The following is a 25,965-nucleotide window of genomic DNA, read 5'->3' as shown; positions in this document are numbered from 1 at the left end:
AAAGAGGCTTCTAAGGGAAATAATAAAATAAGATAAAACAAAACTAACATATTGGAATTAGACAAAACGATCAAACAGAAGGAAAAGAGGCCCAAAGAAGGCACAAGAAACAAAGGCCCACTCATTGTCGCACCCAGGAGTCAGATAAAAACACAAAACTGGAAGGCGTAATGTATACGCCAAGGACCCGGTACCGACCCAGCAGGTCCTGGGCTTTGTGCTTCAATCTCTGGGGGTTCATATGAGAAACCCTGTCTTGAACACACTACCCCCCAAATAAAAACATTGCTACTTATTGTGTCTTGGTGTCTACCAAAGAATACTGCCTCCCTCTCCTAAAAAGGTTACTAAATTGTTTCCTACTACACAGTTGTGGGAGGTCAGATCTTCTTCAGGAATGTCAACAAGAATAACAAGCCATTGAACAGACTCAAGAAAGAAACATGTTTTGAGGAACCAGTCTTTCACCAAGTCCTACAGGCAGTAAAGATATTTATTAAAATATAAAATAACGAGTTTCTTCATGATCTTTTTGTTTTAAAAATTATTATTATTCACTTAAGATGTCTTTGATGTTTACAGATAGTATGTTTCCTATGGTATTTCAAATGAATTAATAAACGTTCTGTTTCCAAATTCTGTTTTAGTTTCCTTTATAATAAATGCCAATGTACTTATGGCCTACATAAACAAAGCTTTTTTATTTGACTTTTCAATAATTTTTAAGAAAGTAAAGCATTCCTGAGACCAAGTCTTGAGAATTCCCTTCACTACAGAGAAAATTAATTGCTGCTGCATACAACAACATCATTAAAGCTTACAGACATAATTTAAGCAAAAGAAACAGAAAAATATATTTATATAAAATTTAAAATATGGGAAAATAGCACATGGTATTCAGTCTCAGGAGAGAAACAATTTAGGGCAGAGCGGCTGCTGGCCAGAATGGGTCCTGGGTGAGTGTGTCCTGGGTGAGTGTGTCCTGGATGAGTGTGTCCTGGGTGAGTTGTCCTGGGTGAGTGTGTCCTGGATGAGTGTGTCCTGGGTGAGTGTGTCCTGGGTGAGTGTGTCCTGGGTGAGTGTGTCCTGGGTGAGTGTGTCCTGGGTGAGTGTGTCCTGGGTGAGTGTGTCCTGGGTGAGTGTGTCCCGAGTGCTGCTAATTTGTGCTTTTGATCTGGGTTGCAACCACGTGTTCTCTTGGTGACAATACTTATTCTACATACTTATCACTTGAACATTTTCCCTGTATATTATGTTTCAATAAAATAGAAAGGTGTTTATTGGCAAAGTATGAAAACAACATAATTTTTAAAATCCAGTTACTGTTCTAGGGTAATGAGTGTAGGGTGATTTCTTATTTTTTTAAACTTTGTTTGCAAAAATTTCTTCAATATTTCTGTTATATGTTTGTAAACATTTGTAAGTGAGGCAAAGCTTATGAGCAATAAAAGCGGCAGAAGTGGTGAATGACTGACAGCAGCTGCTTCTAAGGCAAGTGCCCAGACTTCTTCCAAACATGATGCTTTGGAAACAAACTAGGAAGGGTGCACTCTTGGGACCTTTGCGATAAAGCCGATGCCTTCTGATAGCAACTGTGCCACCTGTCAAAAAGAGTGGGCACCTTGTCTGACCCTGTCTGACTGCCTCCTCCCCCCTGGGGGGGGTTTACAAATGGCCCCAGGCAGACTCACTTCAGCAAGAAGACAGGAACAGCTTTACAGCTGGTCTCAGGTTGCAGAGTGTGAGTGTGGGGGTAGAAAGCAGGACAAATTAACAGGAAAGAATTAAGACACCTTGGTTCTTGGCCTTTGGCAGCCAATCACATGAACAAATCAGTCTTTCTAAAACTGAATCTATCATGTATAACCCAGTTACTTGTATCTCCCTGGTCTATCAGCTAAGGTGTTATGAAGCTGAAATGGGACCGTGGAGTGGAAATACTTTGTAAACTGTCACCCAAAGAAAATGTTTGGGTGTAAAATACTAGAATTGTGAATAAGTTCAGTTGGGGAAAAAAATTGCTACTCTATTCAAAGGAACACTCATGGGAAAGTCTGGCAATTGTCTGTAGCTGCCTTTATCCTTAAAAACAAAACAAACAAACAAACAAACAAACAAACAAAAAAACACCCTGCTGTAACCAGGGCTATTTATATTCCTGCAGACATTCCACTTCAGTTAATTTGCTCTCTATTGTTAAACACAGCAAGCATTCACTAAGCGTCTTCTAATTTTCTACTGGCTCTGTAGTGTACAGGTGAACTTCACGTCTGGTTTGTAATGGGAAAGATAAAGCCTTACAGGCTGGCCAGTGTGGCGTCACAGGTGATGTCCCAGACACATGGAGGAGAGAAACACCTGAACCAATGTCTAGACAAGGCTCTCTGGATATTGCTTCCTCTCAATCTTGCCAGAGAGATTTTAAATAAAAGTCTGGTTTAATTCAGTTTTTCCCCCATCATTTTTAGCATTTTTTGATTTAATGCTTTTTGTGGTCACCTGGGCAGCAATTTTAGAATGAATTTGGTGAAGGTAAGACCGAACAGAGGGAATTCCTTGAAGCTACTCTCATGGCACCGCGGGGGAGCATCCACAAGACACAGAAGCATCAAGTTGAAGGCCCATCACACATGTTGGTAAGAACTGCTGACTGCAAGAGAGGGTGAGGATAACTCTAACATCTCTGGTTTGCTACCCTTGTGAATTCAATCTGATAAGTCAAGAAAAAAATAGAAGAGATTAAAAAAAACAAGAAAGAAAGAACAAAATTGATTGTATGATAAAAAGACAGCTGGGTCTTCCCAGAGGAAAACAAGAAAATGAGTCAAGGTCCATATGTATCTGTGAGTTATTAACAGCAAGTGTAGGTAAGTCACCATACAAGATCCCCCAGAAGACCAATTACAGAAGTGGGTGGCTGATGGGACAAGGCCAGAAACCTCGAGGACTCTAGCAAGGTTCAGGCCAAAGGCTCTGACAGTTGAAAGGGAACCAAAAGGAGACACTTCATTAAAACTAAGGGTTCAAGCTCAACAAATGCACAGAAGACAAGCCGTGAGACAAGGCCAGGAAAGGGACATGATCCACCCCTAGAAAATGGGCTACAAAAGTCATTTCAGAAGAATGATTCCATGGCCATAGCTCAAATGGTGGCTGAACAGAAAAATGCAGGGATGATAAATGTGAACAACTCATTTCAGAAGCTTGACTCTGCAAGACAAAGGAAATGGAGATGGGGACAAGGCAACAGGCTCTAAGTCGAGGTAAGACAGACAGACAGACTCCAGCATCCTAGGATTCAACCAAATGAAGAACAAAAATTTTAAGTCCACATTCTTAAAATATATAGCACTGTATAATCAGGTCTGTCTGCAATGATCTGCCCATTCCGAATATAGGGGATGTTTTCCTTGTCTTCACTTCTTAAATAGTGCAGTGTAACAACCATGGACACAGCCCAGATAATGCAACAGGTATTATTAGTCAATTAAAGATGGTCGGAGGTGCACAGAGGGTCATAGGATAGGTGCAAGTAACTGTTACACCACTTTCTATAACACAGGAGCATCATCAGTAGAGGGTCCTGTAGTCAGTCCAAAACATGTACCCAGGGCTGGCTGCTAGTAGACGGAAGGGAGCATGGCCATAGAATGGACAAGCCAAAAAGCAAAGGAGAGAGAAAGGTCCCTGGTGGCACAGGATGTGGGTGATGGCAAAGAGAAGCCCCTTCTTCTTGGACCCAGAGGGAAGGGATGCAAATGGATGCATACATGGATTTGATGTTTGGGGTACCTGGAGAATGAGGGAGTTTGCACCTGCTCATTTCCATCTCCAGTGCACAGAAGGAAAATATGATGGCTCTGCTTTCTCCCTGAGAGTTGAGCAAGAGTCTTGAGCAGAATGACAAATGGCAAGGGACCAACCCGGAGCACATCAGCGATTTACCTAAGAGCATGGAGAATCCAAATGCTGTACTAATCTCTCTACATTATACCCAGTGAACTGATGGGCATGTAGCACTTTGCAGCTGATAAAAGGGCCTGCATGTGCATAGCAATCTAATATTCAGCTTCCTATAAGCCTGTGTTGTTATTCTTCCCATTAGCTGAATCAGACACTGAGGTAAAGTGAGGATCAGAGACGGTAGGCAGAATGGGAAAGTAAGATGAATCTGGACTCTGTTACCACAAACATCTCCCCCATCTACATCTCCATCTGGGTGTGTCTCTCCAATCTAAACCAACCTTAAGTGCCTGTGACCTCAGAGTCTTTCTGCACCCTGGGAAGTTGTTATCCACAGGATGCAGGAACAAGAGTAAAGAGAATTGGGTCAATTCAAGGGCAGAGGCCCATCTGCCCAGACAACAATGAGTGAGACACATTGATTAGGGACAAATTCACAGCAGAGTTTTGTGTCACTTATTGGAACTGAATAGCCTTTGCTTAGCAACTGCCAGTCTGTTAAAGAACTTGAGAGCCCCTGAAGCAGAACAAAGGGCCTCTAAAGGCTGTTTGAGCCTTAAAGGGGGACAGAGCAGGTACTCAGGGCCCTGCTTTCTCAGTGTCTCCTTAGGGAAGCAAGGGCTCCAGAATACAGGCCTGATCTGGAGATGGAGAATGGATTACATCCCACCTAGAAATCATTTTTAAGCCACTGACCACAGCCTGATGATGCCACTTTGTCCGGAGGACCCCTGGGGCTGCCCAGTTGCTGGTGACACTATTGTCCAAATGGGAAGCACGCGCTCTCCACTGCTAAGAGTCATTACGCTGGCTTGTGCAAAGGGTCATTAGTCCTATAATCACAGTTGTGTGGCCTCACAAAGAAAAAGGCCACTAGCAGAGGGCAGAAGCTCAGACTCTACTTAGACGCTTGGTGCAGAGCTACTGTTATGGGTCCTGGCTTCTGCAGCTGAGCACCAGGCCGTCCTTTCGTGTCCTGACCACTCTTTTCATTGCTGGTAATCTGTCCCAAGGATACCATCAGATATCAGCACAAGCACTCAGTTGGCATTTTTTTTTTTTGGCAACCTATTTATAGAAGCAGAAAATAAAGCAATTTACATATCTCCACATAGAGGCATACAGTGTCCCCGTCACAAAATACTATGCAGCCACAGCAGACTGTTTGCATAAAAGACTGTCACAGGTCTCCACAGCAAAGGGCAGACTGCAGCTGCCTTTTGCCTCTCCTAACTGGATGCTCTACACAAGAGTTCACAGCAGCCTTAGTGTCAAAAAAAGAAGATTTAATGACATGGGACCAGGCTTCTACCATGTTGAGATTTTTTTAAAAAACAGGGGTAGAAAAAAATAGGCAATTACAATAATAATTAAAACAATAACAATTACATCCGGGTGAGAAAGAAAATGAAAACATAAATATAATATGCCAGGAATTAGTGCTCTTTGACCACGAGTTCTAGATCTCCCCTCCTGTATTTCTGTGGTATCGCCAGACTTCTTGCTAACTCTGGGCTGTTTAAGCTCTGCTTTAACCTGCTCATGAGCTAGAACATTCAAGACAGTGGCTACTCTGGGGGCCAGTGTAACCAAGTGAGGCTAAGGCACTCTGAATCCCTGGCCAGTTTGCAATGCACAGGTAGTGTGTGTGAGAAATGAGCTGGCTAGTTTGGGCCAGTTGGATCTGAGAAGGCCTGTCACTGTGGCTAAACTGGACTTTTCCAGAGTAGTAGACACAGCAGAAATGATAGGATTGGTTAGAATGCAACTGTGACCAAACATTTGTGAGTATTGGAAATTTAGCTTGGTGGTTGACTCCATATTCATCAGTCGGGAAACACTGAGTACCAGCCCAGCAAAGCCCTACCCATACCAAACAATACCAAAAACATATTTGAGGGCAGGAAAAGAGACCAAGAGGGTTCCAGTGAAAGGAAGGCAAAGCCAGGTAAATACCATGAGCAGTATGTTAGAACAACTTGAGAAACAAGATATGCCACTTAATGGATCACAGCCCTGATTGTGAAATAAATATGGATGAGTCCCTACTGAGATAAATAAAAGATTAAACAGATAAACAGATGGAGGAGAAAAGATAACCCTTCCTTGCAGGAGAATCTCCAGTGATGAGCTTGATGTTCACCCTTCAGGTGTGGCTCCCTTGTCCTGCATTTGAAAGGTGGGGTGGACTCAGTGGGATGAATCCCAGGGAACAAGCAAAGGAAGAAATAAACGGCAGGAGAGGAGGCTGGCAGACACAGTCTCAACAGTGTGACGAAGGTTGCCATCTGTGTGGTGACTTCACATGACTATCACACACTTGTAACATGATCTTACCGTACCTCTGTCTTCCTCCTTCCCAAACACCATGACCCAAGGAAAACAGCAAACAAATCAAATTTACAGACACTCTACCAAATGCCTGGCAGGTACTCCTCAAGCTATCAAAATCATAAAAACAGCAAAGGCTTTGTAAGAACTGTCACCCAGGAGAGGAGTCCAATGAGGCATGACAACCACATGCCCTGTGGCTCCTCAGTGACCCTGGATTAATGGTAAAATGGAGAAACAAAGTGAAGCAGGGGTTCAATAGCAATGTCCCAGTGTCAGACTCTCGGCTTTGACAGATGGATACAGACAAACCATCTCTCCTTGCTGTCTCATGGGTGGAAAGAAGGGCGTTATGGCCACAGGTCATAGCATCCTGGACATGTGATTTCTGTCTGTCCTGTTGACAACTTCCACTTTCTCTGCTTCTCTGGCAATGAGAGTCATCAGCCTCACTGGTTGGTGCTGGGGGGGGCTGTTCACAAGCAAAATGAAGGTTATTTGAACACAAGCACTGTGTTCCCCGGCAGTCTGTCTGATAGGTGATTGCCGAATTTAATAATAAGGAAATCATATAACCAAGATGGCTGCTCAGTAACTGCTGGGAAGCAGGTGTGTGCAGCTTGGTAGACATCAGACCAAGGGGTGAGTTACACACTGGGCAGGACAGAACGGGATGTGAAGGTCTTCATCCCATATACACCACCGTGTATAGCAGTGTGGCATTTCAAACTTAGAAATTATTTATCTCTAGAATATTCCACCCAACATTTCCAGACCATGGGTAACTGGAACTACGAAGAGCAGAGCTGTGGATAAGGGGGATGGCTGTACCTCATCAGTTCCTATATTTCACACCTTGCAAGAAAAGCTGGCATAGCTACCTCGAAGTCTGAGTTCTTAGAGGAAACCTGGATGAGGGTAAATAATAGCAGCAATTAATAAGAAAGAAAAAATGTAAATGTAACATTTGCCCCATACGCTAACAAATCGCATGTAATGTCTGTGGGTGTGTCCTTAGACCCCAGCTGGCCACTGTGAAGAAGACGTGAGGGGGTTGAGTGGCAGGGTAGCCTGGGCTCTGTGTCAGCCAGAGTTGTAGTTGAGGGTCTTTGGGGGGACTTCTGTTTGGATGACTTAGGCCAGGAGATTTTCTTTCTCCATGTACCCAGATAATTGCACTTTTCTCCACTGTGGAGGCTCAGCCCCTGGATCCTTAATAAATGTCAAGCAATACCAGAGTAATAATCATATTTCCAGCAATAATGACAAACAACTGGGGCCCAGAGTGGGTGAAGAGGGACCAGCTCACCACAGCGCAATTCATCTCTTGTTAAACTCACTCACATATTAATTTCTAAGATGAACAGTGGGTTCTAATTTGTCTTATTTTTGAACTGTGATGTTTTTATTAAATTCAATCGTCATGAGTACATGGAGACTGACTACTTGGAAAAAAACAGCAACACTCTAGTGCAGCAAAGAATGAAGACTTTAAAATTGCAAGAAGCAAGGTTTCTAAAGGAAGCCAACCCTCGCTTCTTCCTCAGGGTGTCAGGGCCTCTGTGTGGCTCAAGACCATTGGGAAATGTCACTGGATTGGCCTTTCTCTAACAGCCTGTTCTCACTGTGTCTCTGAGGTCACACAAGTCTCCTCCTCAGAAAGGGACAGACATTTAAGAATTACAGGAAAGTACCCAAGTAAAAGATGAATATTAAGTCCTGCCTGAGAATTTGCAACTCAAGGAGACATGCTCTGAGGCTTAAGACACTGGTAGGGACTGAACTGTGTCCTAATCCCTGGTTCCTCAGAGTACCATATAAGAGGGATGGACATCAAGTGGAGAGAACAGGAAGCTCCCCAGAAAACCAAATCAATCTTCTGCTTTGTTATGATGGCCTGAGCTATGAGCATCCCTCATGCAAATACCAGAAGTGATTCAGATTTCATAGTTGGCAGATTTTGGAATATTTGCACATTCATGGTGAGAGATACTGTGGATAATTTATTTATATAAATCACTAACTGATTTATGCTTCACGTGAACCATAGCCTCATGGACAAGTTGCTATGCTTTCAGAGACCCTGTGTTTGGGCTACAACCCCTCAAAGGGAGTCATGTGTGAAGTCCCCCACTTATGGAGCAATGTTGGTACTCAAGAAGTTTAGGACTGGGGACTTGAAATGCTTTAGTTATGGAGGCCCAGTCTGTAACAGGTGTTTTCACTCCAAGTACCACCTGACATTGAAGCACCTGGATGATTCTGTTGACATTTCACAGAGAGGAAGAAAACAGGGGGCTGAAATTCATAGAGAACTTGCCTTCTTTAGGCTTACTGAGGACCCTTAGCCAAGGTTGCTTGTTGCTTCCACCCTCAGAGTAGAACTTGGCTCTGAATTCTCAGGACAGCATGAGCTGCTACCTGGGGCCCCAGGTGGAGCTTTCTGAGGGACGGACAGACGGACACACACGGACACACACACACACACACACACACACGCCTACCCATAGGAATTCACCGAAACTGTTCACCTGCCACTCTTGGGACCCACATCAGGCCTTACTAGTAGGTGCCCATTGTTGATCCCCACCAGGTCTCCGAGTCACCTGGTCAGCAACCAGTTTCCTTCTCCCTTTGTCTAGGTACTCACAGGGGCAGCCAATGTGGGGAAAAGAATGTATAAGCAAGAGCCTCCCCTGAGCTGGGCCTTGTGCCTTAGAGCTTAGGGACTTAGAGCTAAGTCCCCAGAGCTTTAGAGATGAGCAGGGTGTAGTATTTTCCCAACATGCATTTGACACTCTTCTGAAAAGAGTAAATAAGACTGAGATGAAGCAGCCCAGGGTCATGGTCAGTCTAGACAAGATACGGTGGGCTGTCTGAAGTAGCAGTGGGCTTTGAGGATGGGAAAGAGGATTGGCAATAGAAGGGGAAGGCTCCAAGTAGGAGCTTCGAATGCCCAGGGGAGAGATGGAAGCAAGTGAGTTATTACAGCCAGGGGAGGGTCCAGCAGGAGCAAGGACCTGCAGGACTGAAGATGAGCTTGGAAATGTGGTAAAAAGCCCGCTGCACAGGAGTTCTCACCCAGCCGTTCTGGATCTGAGACTGTTCCAGACATCATGGGACCTGATGATGGTTGTTGGTCAGAGACAGGACAACCATTAGATATGATCTTTGAAAGGTCTCAGCAGGGGAGTGAAGGCAAGCTGGGGCGGGGCTCAGCTGCTGGGCAGGGTCCCTCTGCTGTGTTCTTCCTGTGTCTCTAATCTCAAGCCTAGGCCCCACATCTGGGTAGAAGCATCGTCAGTGGATGAGACATTAATGTGTGAACTTTCCAACCTCCCTGCACACAATAGTCTCCAGGAAGCTGGGCCCAAACCGAAGCTTGACTTAAGTCTTTATAGACTTCATACTTATGGTCCAACTCCTCAGAAACCAATTCTTCTATTACGTTTCCTAATCTCATTTCTTTATTGAATGCATCTTCATCTAAATGTTTCATAGATCATTTGGAGAGTGAGTCAAATTATAAATAAATACATAAAATTAGATATGCTACTTGAGTCATTCCAAACTGGCAGCTGGCCCATAGGCAGATGGTCATAACTGACTGTCACTCTGCATCTGGAAGGGCCACTATTTTCCCATGAATCTGCCTTCAGACCCTCTTTTTCCTTCAGGATTCAGGCTGACTTCTTCCTAACCATGCTTAGCCTGGGTTTTCTTTAAAAAAAAAAAAAAACCCTCCTATCATGCCACAGTGATTTTTCCTACCTAAAAGGAGGGCCTCTACGGTCAGGGACCATGCTTTTTCTTTTTAATGTCCCCCAGCCTTAACCGAGGGCCTGCAGTACAGTGGGAAGTCAGTGAGTGTGTATGGAATGCTGGAGGAAGGACTGATGGAGAAGAGCAGTGACCGCTACAGATGGATGGAGACAGACATGCAGACGCAGAAAGACTCACAGACAGTATGTCCCTCTCTGACCCCGGAGAACTTGGAATGATGCTTGGCATCTGGCTCCCGTCCCCCCTCTTCTGGTCTAAACCTCCATGTGATGTCTGGACTCAGCCAAAGGGGCCTGTCCATGTCCTCAACATACGAGATCTTTCTCACCCTCAACTTTGCTGCTGGCTCTTCCCTCCTATCCCGTGGTCCCCTTCCTGAGAAGCCTTCTAGAACCCTGTAACAGGCCATGCGTTTCTCCTTCGGTTACTTTATTCTATGCCAAGCTTCTTAACAGTTTGCTCCCTTTGGCGGTCAGTCTGTCTCCCCTCAGAGAGAAGGTGCCTGTCTGTTCTGCTCCACTGTCGCCAGTGCGGAGACCGAGTCTCTGACGTCAAGTCTATGAATCGAAATTGGTCCAACCCAAGCTTGGCCACTCCATTGTTCCTTTAACTCAAGGCTCCCAGCCACCACCTTAATGCTTGGCTAGGGTCGTATAGGTGCTAAACTAGTACCCAGGGATGCGGGGTCTCACGTTCGGCCCACTCAGGACCAGACTTGAAGGCTTTCTTACACTCTCCCCACACTGTCCTCTATGTTCAACTCCTCTCTTCTTTGTCAGGGCAACGAGCCGAGTTTTCACCCACCCCCATCAACAACGGCAAAGAGAAGACATTTCCCGAACTTCCCGTTCTGAGACTTTGAAAGACTTTTTTAATTAACCAAAATGGTTTCTCATAATAGATGGGTCCCAGGGCGAGAACGCGGCTGTAACTCACGCGACAGGCGCCCCAGCGGCCGGGCTGCTAGCGGGGCGCCTAGCGGGTTGTGAATGGCAGAACGCCTCCGGAGGGCCCCAGCCTGATTCTCCACTCCACGGCCATCTGCCGTTCCATCATTTTTATAGTTGGGGACACTTCTGTCTTTGGCAACAATAAAGCATTTTTTTTTTTGCTTTGATGAATACATTTTAGTTTTTAAAATCTGAATTTAGTGAAATCAATAAAAATGTATGTTGCCCCACTCCAAAATTCATGTCAAAAAATTGAAAGCATTTCCTGGGATGAGGTCACTTAGCCCCCAATGTAATTCCAGTGTTCATTCAGGCTATAAGGAAGTCCTTGTGCAAACATCAGAACCTCAGAGAGAGCACTAGGAAAGACTGTCCTTTCTAGGACCATATTCAGTTTTCAGAAGGATTTGAGCCAGAATTGTAAGACTAAATGATTTCAAGTGTTTTAATTTATAAAATCATAGTATTTTGAGCCGTGTGTGTGTGTGTGTGTGTGTGTGTGTGTGTGTGTGTGTGTGTCTGACACTCATCTGCTGTGATTGCTGTGATTTTTCTTACATGTTCTCTAACCAGGAAGGAAGCCATACTCCAAGGCCTGCTTCAATTAGGGAGTGTGAGATCCTTCCCTATAAATTTAGTGATGTCATTCCCACATTGCTGAATTCCACACGGTAGTGTTTATAGCATTCAAATATATCCTGAGTTGAGTTATAGATTTGAGCCTTAAGAGCTTTGAATTCTTCTTGTTCCTTTGTGACAGCCACTGGGACAATTGGCTCGTCTATCTGATAAAATAATTCACTACAGAAGGCCAAGGAAAGAATCAGTAACTAACCAAGAGTGCCCTTCTTGTTAGCCTTCTCAGATTAGACACCTCTGCTTGGGTTGAAGATCTAAGCATTTTCCCCTGAGAACTTTCCCAAGGATGATTTAGAAATGAGACATCCTTCAGTATGCAGTGGTGATCCCAAGTAGAGAATGCACCACTGATTCACAGGACCCACATTGCCTCAGTGCCTGCCCTCTTGAATGGCTTTGCACTCTGGCCCCATTACCCCAAACAAACAACCTATTTTGTGTAGGGCTGAGTGATCAAAAGGATAGTCAAAGAGGTGACTTCCTGCAGACTTCACGGAGTACCATGTCAGTTATCCTGAGTAAAGATGCAGACCAGACAAGGGTGAGTATGACCGACTATGAAAAGGAATGCAAGCAACTCTGATTAGGTAAACTATGTTAATACTGATTATTTAGTGAGTGAATTTTGTAAGCTTAATTTATGAATAAGACAGGCTATATTAAGAGACGTTTTAAGGATGAATCAAGAGGAAAATCATGATAAAGAAAGCTATATTGGGTAGGTAAGGTAGATGCTTGCTGCACATCAGACCTGCACTATCTGATTTTGGCTGCAGATTCCTTGGTCAGTTTTGGATCTTGCTGGCTAGTCAATGTCTACATAATGAATCAGCTAAGGGGAGTCCACTTTTAATGGATAAATGAAAGTAAGCCATCCTTCATTAAGTGAATGGCAAGCACAGCATAGCTCACAGCTTTCTGCAGAGCTCAGGGAGAAGTCAGGACATACACTGTAGATAGACTACCATCTCTTCTCTATGGAGCCTTTGTATGGATGCAGGTCAGAATACTAGACAGAGATGCTCTCTGCTCACCCTGACCAGCCAGCTCATGGCCACTGTCATTCACTATGCATTTAATGAAACCATCAACACTAGAAAATCAGTCACTCTGTATTTCAACCATCAGGTATCTGTCTATACCCTCAGTGATGGGCAGTCAGTGGACTGTGAGTTCTATTCACAGCCAGGCCATGACCAATAAGACAATCTCAGAACCCTGTGTTCTCTGCCTTCATCTGAAATCTACCTAAACGTGAAAGACCTGAATCCTGCATAACCATCTCTGGAGACATCATCCAAGAAGGGGCTGAAGTAGTTTGATAGCTGGGTTGATAGAGACCCAGACTCTACACTGGGAGGCAGATGGCTTCAACAGAACCCGCACAAAGATGCCAGAGAGGACATCGTATATCGGGCTGTCTGCTCTATTAGGAGACAGACATTTCAGAATCTGAGCCCGATTGTCCCAATGATAAAAGCTTTGGGTCTTTGAATGAAGAGGTTTCTTTTGTGGGGAGCTTTTCCTCCAGCAGGTGTCTGGGGACAACCTGGTGCTACAGAGGGGTCTTAATCAAAGGATGAGACTGCTTTTAGTCCTCCTATGGACTCTTCTCAGCCCTAATACTGCTCCAGAAACAACAGGTTACCCAAAGCAGGAGAGCATAAACTTGGAAGCAAGGACCACTGGATCACATGATTGGTAAGTGCAGTTTCTCTTTCCTGGGTAGGTAAAGAACAGTTTTGTCCTGCTGTCTTCGAAACACTGGTTAGATTCCCCAAACATAACTGACAGAAAAGATGTATAAAAACAGGATAAAAAGATGGCTCAGATGTTAAGAGCATTTTCTGCTTATACAAAGGACCTGGGTTTGGTTCCCGGCACCAATATTGGGCAGCTAACAACCACCTGTAACTACAACTCCAGGGGATCTGATACCCTCTCCTGGCTTCCATGGTCTCCTGCACACTCATGCTGTACTTACATACATATATGCACTCAGGCACATAAAATAAAATAAATAAATCTTTCAAAATGTTTGTCCTAAAATGTCTTTAAAAGGCCATCTTCGTTAGAGAATTTAAAATATGATTTATGCAAGAAAAGAATCAGTTGTGATTTTTTTTTAACACGAAGAGTACAACCATAAGCAAATACTTTAAATAAAGTGATCAAACAAGAAAAAAGAAACCACAATGCACAGCAGCAAACCTGTCAACTCAAAGCTGAGTGCCGTGGTGTTCCGACTTGCTGTAATTCAAACACGGAACGGCACAACGGCAAGCCCAATACTCACTGCTAATAGCAAAATGATTCTTTTTATTGAAGACGAAGAAAAAAATAAAAAACGATGTTGCTCTAAGCAGTTTTGAAATGAATATCTGATTCAAAACTTCCCCTGTGCATATAATTGCATGCTAATTTACATTTTAATTACTTCCTAAGAAATCAAAAGCATTTGTTGACGGTGGAACATAATGTCAACTTCACGGTGCACTGTTGGTGGATGCTTAATGAACTTAATTAGATAATTAGTGATGTTAATTATCCTTCTATTATGAAGATAAAGATGTCTCACAAATGATGTACTCAGTGAAGAAACATCATTAAAGGTATCAGTGTTTGCTTTTGTTCATTTACGCCTATTTTTCAAATTCCTGTAACCGGCTTATGATAAACGGTGACAAGTAAAACTTGCTTAAATTGAGGGAAGAGGGGAGGGGGCAGTCACTGCCTCCCTTCAGCCTGCTGTTAATCATCCCCAGAATTCTGGGTGCTGACACCATGATGGGACTGCTACTGTTGTTGACAAATGTCTGCTGTACGAAGCTACAGTTACACATACATAACAATGTTAGGGTAAGAAACTACAGTTACACATGCATAACAATGTTAGGGTAAGAAACTACAGTTACACATACATAACAATGTTAGGGTAAGAAACTACAGGTACACATGCATAACAATGTTAGGGTAAGAAACTACAGTTACGCCGGGCGGTGGTGGTGCACGCCTTTAATCCCAGCACTCGGGAGGCAGAGCCAGGCGGATCTCTGTGAGTTCGAGGCCAGCCTGGGCTACCAAGTGCGTTCCAGGAAAGGCGCAAAGCTACACAGAGAAACCCTGTCTCAAAAAAAAAAAAAAAGAAACTACAGTTACACATGCATAACAATGTTAGGGTAAGAAACTACAGTTACACATGCATAACAATGTTAGGGTAAGAAACTACAGTTACACATACATAACAATGTTAGGGTAAGAAACTACAGTTACACATGCATAACAATGTTAGGGTAAGAAACTACAGGTACACATGCATAACAATATTAGAGTACGACAACCACATGTATGACATTGGTCTGTAAAATTATAACGGAACAGCGAGATTCCCACGGCCCAGTGGCATCGTAGCCATCCCAGCATCCCAGCACCACACCTGAGCTGCCGGTCTTTCAAAGCACAGAGCCCGCACATGCAAGCTCCTTGATGCTAGTCACAGGCACCTGTGTGACTAACTGTGGCTTTCAAGCACTATGCTTTTTGCAGTGGTGTGCTATCCTCCATTTCCTGCGGACAATGCACTGAGCTACACCGGCCATGGTCTGCATGCAGTAGGCTGTTCATCTAAGAAAGGAGTCGGCATTTCAACACAGGGTGAACATACTCTGTTGTCTGTTGGATCTGGGATATGCTTCTTCCACTCTTGTTCTTTCTAGGGAGCTCAAATTCCTACAGTCCCTCAGTTTTATCACAAGGTCCAGACCAGGACCTTTTATGCATTCATGTGTGTGCACGTGCATACACACACATGCTTGCGCACATGCTTGCGCGCACACACACACACACACACACACACACACGCACACGCACGCACACACACACACACACACACACACACACACACACACACACACACACTTTGAAACCATGGTCATGACCACTGGACAATTACGAAATACTGGTCTCACCCTCAAATGAATAAAAGCCTTCCATTTCTTTGTTCAAGAGAGCAGCCTGCCCACCTCTGGTCAGTTCTGGGTCCCTTTGGTTCAAGTCCCCATAAAGGAACTTTCCTTGGCCTGTTCATTAACGTGATTTGGTCTCCTATGCACTATCTCTGTACTAGGAGGTCCTGCCGTCTGGCCCATTACAATTAAGAAAACCCAGATCCCGTTTACCAGTTCTTAGCAATAGAGTTTATAGCACTAAAATTTCAAGACACATTTTCCCCCAAAACATTTCTTTGTGAATGACTTTATTCCTTAACAAATAGCTCTTATGATTTTTTTTCCCTCACAATCAAGACCTTCCTCAGAGGGTCTGGATGTTCAGGTTGTGAGTAGCTATTTCTGGTTTCCAGTGTCCCACACATCTCTTGTCTCGTGGTCACAGTGTGGCTCTTCTGCATGCCAGTGAGAACATGTCACTGAGATCACCTCTCTCTCTCTAGACCCTCTGCACCTTCATTTTAGAAGTTCTTATGTATTTTAATTTTCTCCCAATTTTAGACTGCCTGCCCCAAAAACATCTCTAAAAGTCGTATTTTATCCTGTGAAAGTCCTTTCTTGCCCATAAACATTAAATTGCATTTGCTATATGTGTATGTAATAATATTCAGTGTGACAATCTTGTGGGCTTCAAGTGCTCTGAACTTTGGATTAGCTCTTCAGCATCTCTGATGCCGGCTCTTTGCAACAGGACATCTGAGAACTCTGGCTCACCTTGGTAACTGCCTTTTACTTCCTTAGCTCTTGCTCTCTATGCTATCACACACTTCTACTTCATTTCCAAGCCCATTCGAGCTGTTTTTGAAAATCTAACCTTTGGACTCTCATGATCAGAAATTTTGTAATCCAGGGAGTGAAGCCTGAGGCTTGCTCCAGAGTGCTTTCTCTCGCAAACATGGAGGGACCAAGGCACTGGACTAGAAGGTGGCAGTGTCACCAGCAGACTGCATTCCTTTTAGGCTCTGCCTCAGCAAGAGCATCCTCAGCCCCTCATCAGGAGGGCACCGGCACAAACATGACAGCAAGGAGCCCGGACCCTTACACTCTCCAGTTCTGTGTACTCGAGTTCTCTTCCACAATTACTCTTTCAGTTCTAAGATTCCTTTAAGGAGAAGATACGTGTGCATAAACATTTGAGCATGTAGGTGGAAAGTGGGAGTGGCAGGGAGGAAAAGGGGCTGAGGAGAAGTAGGAAATTCTTAAAGAGACTCATTACTTTTGTTCCCTTTATTCCTGTGTTTGAAATTTTCCGTGAAGAGGTGAGAAATAACGTGTTTAGAGTAGATGGTCACAAGTGTCACTTCCTTTGTCAAAGACATTAGCAAGAGTGTTCCTCAATGGAGCTGCCATTGATTTTCTGGTTTGGGTCTGCATCTTGCCCTTGGCCATGGGTAAGGCTGCTCCATGGGAGTCAGTGTGTATGGTATATGATCAGGGATGCAGCTGATAGGAGATGGGCTATGAGCGGCAGATCCACGGCCACCTTCTCACAGGAGTACCTTGCCCTAAGATATCCAAGGCCCCCGAGTATGGCTACTGATGGTATTCATGGAGATGCTGATGTAACTGGTATATGTGGGCAAGGACAACCTTTAGAGGACCCTGGAGGCACTTGGAGCAGAAATCAAATGTTCTTCTGGTCTTGGCAAGGCGGAAGTACAAGAGCTGCCCCTACACTTATCTTTGGCATTTTAGCAACTCCAGAGAAAATGTCACACAGCCCCTCTTTCCCTCCATAAGGCCATTTCACCTTTCTACTGTGGTCTGAAAACAGCAACTACAAGGGTGAGCAACTGTGTGCAATGGAAATGTGGTAGACACAGGGTCAGCACTTGGTGGAGTGTCCTTCTTCTCCACGAGCCCTCGGGCTGTGATGGGAGACTAGTCTCCATCCTCCGATGGGGCCAGTGGATGATGATACAGAAGCTGTGCATGGGTGTACAGTGTCGTGTGATTTCCCAGAGACAAGTCGGGAAGAAGTCCAGCTCACGCTCCACCCAACAAGACATGGGTTGGCGGGTGCATGTGTTCAGATGAGCTCCCACCTCAGAGACCCCCACAACCTCTGACCTTCATCTACCTCATTGCCAACAGATTCTTTTAAGCTTTACTCCTCCAACATCTCAGGCTTTCCCTGTTCTCAGAGTCATTTCTTCTGGCCGTGGTGGGCTTCTGTCTTTACTGGTCCCAGCCTTGGATAACAGAATTTTCCTTTATTCTTTGATGTTGGATGCTTCAACCACTGTTGCTATAGCCCTTTCCACCTAAACAGTGGGGCACCTCCTGGACTCTCTCTTGCCTCAGGACCATCACCTATTACCTAACCTGCACATGAACGAGACCCCATCACACACCCCCATTCAACTTCGTACTTATGGATACATTGAGAAGCGTCATTTGTTCTTTATCTGGCACTAGTTCCTGTATTGCCCCTGCCAGCACTCTTGGCCTTTTCCAGCCTGGCGGCTCTGACCTACGGCACCATCCAAGCCTCTCCCCTTCTTGCCTCCAACCTAAAGTAACCCCCCTTGCACCGGCCCCCAGTGTCTCCCACTGTCCAGACCCCTATTCTGTTTGCCAATTCCTTTCTTCCCAGGCATGTCAGTAGATGGTGATATGCTTTGCATTTTGGAATAACTTTAAATCTGTAGAATAACTGTGGAGACGATACAGAGCATCTCTGTCCCCCTGGCCCTCACCTGACTTCCCATGATATAAACGAACATGTATGTCATGATAGGCCATCTGCCTCAGAAGGATGATGTTTGATTACTGTTGTGGTTTAAATACAAATTGCCCCCGTGGGCTCATTGCATCAAGCACTGGTGGCATTATTTTGGGAGGTTTTAGAAACTTTGGGAGGTGAGGCTTATCTACCACACATTCTTGTCTACCACAGTGTTCTGCCTAAGCACATGGACCAAGTCACTATGTACCGAATCCTGGGAAACCACCAACCAAAACAAATCTTTCTTATGGCAGGTAGAAAGACAACTTCTCATCCTGTTCTGAAATAAGAGCATCTGAAATCAAGTGGGTGAGAAAGCAACATCCTCTGCTATGGAGAAAAATAACTGACTACAGTATCACCCAAGATTCTCCAAGCAGACAGTGGACATGGTAAAACATCTTTCAAAGCACCCTGAGCTGGCTTTTGTAGACCCAAGAAGAGCCCAAGTCCTCGGCCCCCATCCAACTCTTAAGGCCTTCACCATGCCGGCAACGATAACGTCACAATTTTATCCCAGAAGGAACCGTGATGGGGCCAGGGGAAATGGGGAAAAAATAACACCTATCAAAATAAGTGACATCAATCAAATCAGCCTTGACTCCAAGTTCAGCTTCCCTGTCAGGAAGAGCGCGTACTCTCCTGAAGAGGAAAAGAGGGAAGAGAAATGATGAAGCCCACCTCATATGCCTCACTCCCAGGAACAATTTATCAGTGCTATAGAGCTGTCAGCCCTGACATGATAAGGAATAACATCGAATGACTAATGCTTCCTCCAGTACCAACTCCTTTAATTACAAGCCTCTTCTTTCCAGAAGAGAGACAGAAGATGCGAAAACACCAATTTCATGCACTCGTGCCTGAATAATGTCTCCATGCTGCTTTTTCCAGATGGCGACCTCCTCACTGGAGGGACTAATGATGTGGGCATATTTAGGGAAAAACCAATAACGGAGTCTTTAACCTTCAACAACAAAAAGCGTGTTATACAAAATGTTCCTTGGGATACATTAGAAAATATCAATTACATTGCTCACTGAGGTGTAATCAGCTGTAATAATCAAAATTAATTTTTAAAAATAATTAAACAGACCCCAGGGCAAATAGTTGATGCTCTTATCTTATGACATCACAGTGTACATATGTACCTGAGAACTGTGCCTTCTGGTAACGACAAAGGCAGCTCGTGTAGATGAGTGATGGATGTGGGGTGTGAAGGCTGCTGAGTTTCAATGCACTGTGAAATGGGGAGCCTTCTACTCCCTCCTTCCAGAACCTTCTAAGCCCATTCTTTAGTATCCTCACCTGTGGCTGGTTCTGTGCCCATTCCAACTGGGTGACCAGTGTAGGGAAGTCTAGTTGATTTTAAAAATTGAAACATGTTCACCTTGTTTCAAAATGAATTTTTTTTTTGTTTTTATGTAGGTGTTCCAAGAATACCTGTTTCTGGTACTTAAGAGTAACCCAGATAGATCCATTTCCAATTAATGCCAGCCCTAGACCTGGCTTTTCTATACATGGCTCCACCTGGGAAGCCACATGCACACCCTCAAACACTCAGAGATCGTGGGATTTAATTACAAGTGGCAGGCAGCAGAGTGGAGACACCACAACTGGGTTTTGAGATGCCTGAGATGTCTCCCGGGACAAGGCTTCGAGGCTCACCTCTGCTCTGCACTCAGGGTCCTTCACTGGCCGCCCTGGCATCAGTCTCATGGCCGAGGACAGACTCCCACTCCACGAAGTCACTTTGCTGTGGTATGTGACATTTGAGCGACTGGCCAGTGACTTCTTCTCAGATGCTGTGAGAGGAAACAGAAAGATTTCAGAGCTGGAGTTGAAAGGAAGAGAACACATCAGTTCCAGAGCTGGCTTGGCTGTCAAAGGGCCCTCTAGGGCCGGGATGCTGCATGCCTTCTGCAAAGAGAAGCAGCCCACGCCATGGGAGCACACTGCCGTCTTCTGATGTTCCTTCCGCTAAGAAACATATGTGGCTTGTTGGAACATAAGAACACATGGTGATCTCCCAGGGTTACTAAGCCTCGGTGTTCTCACAGTATAAAATGGGGGTGGAAGAATCCAGACCCGCTGGGTGTCATGAGGGTGGCCTAAAATAGCATGCTTAAAGGGCCTGGAACATTTGAAGGGCTCAATACATGCTAGGCAAAGAGAGCTTCAAAGTCAATCTCAGCAACTGCATCCCTCTCTATCCGCACGGGGAGATGTGTCTTATTTGGTTGCACTTCTCTTTGGCGTACAATCTGATATTGTGACTGCAAATTATATGTGCACATATTGCTACAGCTTGAGCGTGCTCCCTCCAAAATTCATGTTGAACTATCATCACCACTGTGATGTTAGGGAAGTGGTAAAGTCACGAGGCTTTGTCCTCATGGTTGGATCAGTGCCTTATAAAGGGGCTGCAGGGAATGGGCTCAGGCTTTCTCTGTCCTTCTGTCCCTTCTGCTAGGTTAACAACAACAACAACAACAACAACAACAACAACAGCAGCATCCCACGCACACCTTGGGGAATATTACAACAAGCCCTGACTTGAAAGCAGACAGATCCCTTTTCAGACAGCAAATCTCATACCCAGGTCTTGGGCTTCTTGACTTTTAGAACTCTAAAAAAATTGAATTTCTGTTATTCATAGATTATCCAACTTATGCTTTTATCCAAGCAGCACAAATAGACTAAGATAGACATATTCACACATATTTTCCAGAACAATTTGGACTCTAGACCTTAGATAAGGACTCTAGACCTCTGGATGGTAAGGCAATAGGCATGCAAACAAGTAAATCTTGAGACAGTATAACTTTGTGGTGTTGAAAGACTTTAAAGAAGTGTATGAGCTTTAAAGCAGCCATCTCAACCTCCCCCACAGCAAAATTCAAATCTCATTGCTGGGTCGGTACTAAGAAGAAAAAACGTTCGGTCACTCGCATGCTGCTGTTTTACGGGGAGTCATTCACTTCATGAAGGGACAGTACACAGCCTGAAGCTCAAGGCTGCTGTATAACATACAGCAAAGTTTCAAAGCTGAGAGGTGATCATCAGGGCCAGACCTAGTTCTCCAATCTCCCAGGCCTTAGCCAGATCCCTGAACCAATGACTGGTCCCTCCAAGAGACTATTGCAAACTGCCTGCTTGGTTGGTACTTCCAGCCTTCCTCTCCCCCAGCAGGCGAACACCTCATCTGTGCTCTGTGAGGACAGCACAGATAAGAAATGTTTCTATGGCATAATCACACCCACCAAGGGCATGGAACAGCAAAGGCCCTGGCCCTGGGTCCAACCCGGGATAGAAAAGGCTCTGCCTTTGGGTAGAACCTTGGGAGATTTGGCTCTCTGGGACCCAGGAGTTTTCATTCCTTGACTTCAGTGGACAGAGACCTAAGTAATGCTGCCAGGCTCTGAGCATCGTCTCCTCCCAGAGTGGGGTGACCTCTTCAATCTTCACTTCATTCTCCCCAGCCTTCACAGAAAGATCGATCTTGAAGGCATCCTCCAGGGTCTGCCGCCTCTGTGCCACCAGCTTCTGCCAGAGTGCCCGCACTGACTTCTGGATGTTGTTCTGGACTAACAGAGAGAGTACATAGCACAGTGAGGGTGGCCTCCCTAAACGGTGCCTAGAGGGCCACACACAGAACATCACTTCAAGATGTCTTGATGATTGATTGCTTCAGCTTGGCAAGCTGCCTCAGAAGTCAGTATGTAGATTCAAAGCTACCAACATCCATGTCAGCTGGATTCTTCCTTCTTCCCGTGTGAAACTACATACAGCCAAGTCCTGCCTGCCTCTTGTGCCCAAATCTAGAAAATGAGATCAGAGGATCAAGGTGTCTCTCTTCAATCTCCAATTCTGTCTGACACCAGTGATATCCCGTGTATGACTTCTCGGTAGCTAATGGGTTACCCCGAGCACCTCCTCACAATCTCCCTAGACATGTTGGTCTCTCTGGGGAATAGAGCCCAAATGCAAGGCTGTGTCCAGGTGGACCAGTTTTTTCCTAACATTGAATTTGCTTCTTAGACCCTTGCCTGTTCAGTGTTGTGGGTTATTTGAGATGTAGACACGTCTACAAAACAGCTCTGCCTGCTACACCAAAATCACTAGTCCCTTGAAGTACATCTGAAACTCCTCCTCCAGTCTTAAACCACTGGTCCCTCTCTGGTGATAATCTCCTAGAATCAATCTCTCTCTCTCTCTCTCTCTCTCTCTCTCTCTCTCTCTCTCTCTCTCTCTCTGTGTGTGTGTGTGTGTGTGTGTGTGTGTGTGTGTGTGTGTGTGTGTGTTCAGGTGCATCCAGACATATGTGACCGTGTGGAGGCCAGGGATCAGTGTTAGATGTCTTTATCACTCTCCACCTTTCTCTGACTGAATTGGCTTACTGCTTTGGATAGAATGATTGGCCAGAAAGCCCCCAGATACTCCTGTGTCCACCTCCCCAGTGCTGGGATTACAGGTGCTTGCCACTGTGGTCTTCTTTTTACCTAAGCAATTAGGTAAAAGGGGCCAGAACTCAGATTCTCAGACTTATTCAGCAACCGTTTTGCTGACTGAGGTACTCTCCAGGCCTGGAGTCTGTTTTGCTAACTCAACAGGGATGGGCACCTGTTCCACCTCTACCAAATTCCAGAGTGGACCCATTCGTGCTGCAATTGACACTGTGCTCACACAAAGTCTAAAGCCACAAGCTTCTGATACTGGAAAGGCTTAGGAGTCTCTATGACCACAGCCCAGATGTGCTCATCCTGATGTTTTATGTTACAGGTGACACAAGGCAAGTGGCACAGACTTCAGATCAAGTGGTTGAAGCTTGGGCCTTCTCAGTCAAGAGAATGAAGTCCTTCACACTCATGGATGTGATTGTCATGTGTGTGCGTGTGCGTGTGCGTGCGCGTGCGTATGCGTGTGTGTGTGTGTGTGTGTGTGTGTGTGTGTGTGTGTGTGTTTATATAAACTGGCAAGTCTGAGGAACAAAGCTGAGAGGTAGCAAGGAACTAGTTGAGATGACACATCAGTTTCAAATTAAGGTGAGGAGTCAATGGATTACAGTAAGCTAAGCTTCCTCTCCATCTTTTTACCCATCCTTTTATCTTACCTTCCATCCTTCTATCCACCCATCCATCCATGCACCCACCCATCCATCCATGCACCCACCCATCCATCCATCCACCCACCCATCCATCCCTCCATCCTCCCACCCATCCTCCCAGCCTCTCATCCACGCCTCTGTCCTCCATTCATGCATCTATCCATCCATTTCCATTCTATCAAGCCTACACAGATCACTCCAGTGCCCTTCTTCCCAGCTCGCTGTGCTGTCTCACCCCTCTTGGATTTCCTAGGGTTTCTCTTGACCCCTGGAAGTTTCTTTCATGTTATTTGCATACTTCCCTTGGAAAGATCAATGGAATAGTGCAATACTGCAACGGTTGCAATCCAACCCCGTTCCCGCATGGAAAACCCAGCAAAATGTACCATCGCTCAAGCTTGGGAGGCCTTCCTCCTTTCTGCCTTTCTCTTCTTCATTTGGAGAAAGGAAGACTTGATGATAAGGAGTGATTCTGGGCTTGGGCTCCAATCCAAATCCTTCCGGATAACTAGAAAAAACAAGGGAAATTTCACCGTAAACTCAAGTTTCCACAGGATGTTGCCATGGCTCTTTATTGTAAGAGGCCACCCCTAAAACTCAGTATATATCAACATAGAAAAGCATGCCAAGTCAATCTAAAAAATAATTCATCATAATGATGTCCACAGCTGATACCGAACAATGGCTTTCCAGTCAACGGAAAATGCCTTATCGTTATAGGTTGTCGTAGCTTAGGAAATTCTGCTTGTGCCTCAGTAGAGTCTCTGAGTCATCTCTTTGTGCCTTCTCCCTGTCATCAGAACTGGCACTCCCAAAGCATGGATACTTGACTCTTTTGGGCTTTGATGTCATCCCACGTTGCCAGGGCTAGTTTCCAGGGCCTGTAACTGCACAGGATCCTAGTCTTTGAAGGACTCTGTTATCACCATCTTGAAAACATTAGTAATTTGTAAATATACACTTCATGTTTAATGTTGCCAGGGCCCCCCACTTCGTACATCCAGTTCTGACGTGGGCACAATCATTCACACTAGACTCCCCAGAAACCTTCTCCTGTGGCAGCCTGACTCACACCAGTACATGTGCCTTCTTCCAGAAGCCCTTCTCAGCCTCCGAGCAGAGAAAATATTACAATCTGTAGTTCTAATCTGAAATAGCTAACAAAGAAATAAAAATCTGCCCACGTACAAGAATGGCCACTGTTGAAATTTAGAGAATAGCCTGTTCTACAGAAGCACCTGAAGAGGATGCCAACCCCAGTGTGCAAAAGGGCATTCTAGTCCCCTCACCTGGGTTCCCACATAAAGAGACAAGGAGAAGCCTCCAGAGTTAACCGTACACTGAGAACGGATCTTTTACAAATTAAAACATGGAAGGTCAAGTGCCCCCTCTGGGGTGGAGGCTTCCTCAGGGCTTCCCAAGGTCTCTACTTAGTCCAGGCTAGCCTTGACCTCATGATCGTGCTGCTTCAACCTCCCGAGGGCCCGAATCAGGGGCCTGCGCAACGCTTGGCTTCCTGGAGAGCGTTCACCTGAGTTGGCACTAATGATGGCTGATGTTCAATAGGATTAGAGAAGTCGCTTTTGTTAAGTGATTAAACTTACAATTTATACTGACACTATGATCCAGAAAGGCTGCATTGTGCATGGTGGTGGATACAAATAACCATAGGACCATAGAGGTGGAGGCAACAATATCAGGAGTTCAAAGCCAGCCTCAGCCACACAGCAAGTTTGAGGCCAGACTACGCTACTTCTCAAAAATAAAACACAGAGGGGGAGAAAGATGAGTGGGAAGCTAGTGAACACCTGTAATCCTAGCATGTAAGATGCTGAAGCAGGGGGATTGATATGAGTGTGAGGCAGCTTGGTCTGCATAGTGAGACCCCATCTCAACAAATGGAAGGAAAGCTGAAATGGCAGCATCTAGTGCCCCGCTGTCTCTGTCTCGTTCCACTCAACACAGCTCTCACGAGGTGAAGCCACATTCACAGGCTCGGTATGGCCAAGCATCCCCAGCCTGACAATGGGAGTTCCGAGGAGTCCAGAATCTGAAGCTTTTCAAAACAAAATGGTACTGCAAGCTAAAAATCCTACACTTGACCTCACATGGGGTTTTCAATAGAAACAAACGTATCAAACATAGTGTACAAAATTATTTCCAGGCCACACATGTAAGGTATATTTGAAATAAATGAGCATGGTGTTTACTTCTGGGTATCATCCTCATTATGTTTCATTTTTCATATATTATACATATACATATTCATCATATATAGATATAGATAGATAGAGATATGCAAATATTTCAAAATTTTTTAAAATATGAAACACATCTGGACCCAAGCACTTCAGATGAAAGAGTAAATATCCTCCACCTAAATGTACATGGCGATGAGCTGAACATACACAGGGTCAAGCGCCATGGATTCAAATGGGGCTTCCAGAAAGGGCGCCTATT

At 45.0% G+C, this 25,965-nt stretch overlaps 1 protein-coding gene across 2 annotated transcripts in view; it reads right to left on the bottom strand.

Annotated features, from left to right (window-relative positions):
• Positions 1 to 25,965, bottom strand: part of Wdfy4 (WDFY family member 4) — a 249,093-nt gene that overhangs the window by 99,082 nt on the left and 124,046 nt on the right. For both annotated transcript variants that reach the window (XM_037208721.1, XM_037208722.1), the window contains exons 37-39: positions 23,892 to 24,013; positions 21,800 to 21,985; positions 20,067 to 20,203 (exon numbers count right to left, since the gene is read on the bottom strand). In XM_037208721.1, coding sequence (XP_037064616.1) covers positions 20,067 to 20,203; positions 21,800 to 21,985; positions 23,892 to 24,013 — 445 coding nt within the window. The remainder of the gene's footprint in view (positions 1 to 20,066; positions 20,204 to 21,799; positions 21,986 to 23,891; positions 24,014 to 25,965) is intronic.

The sequence above is a fragment of the Peromyscus leucopus genome, chromosome 9, assembly GCF_004664715.2.
Source record: "Peromyscus leucopus breed LL Stock chromosome 9, UCI_PerLeu_2.1, whole genome shotgun sequence".
Lineage (NCBI taxonomy): Eukaryota > Metazoa > Chordata > Mammalia > Rodentia > Cricetidae > Peromyscus > Peromyscus leucopus.
Note: the sequence above shows the minus strand (reverse complement) of the source record. Positions and strands in the feature narration are given on the sequence as shown.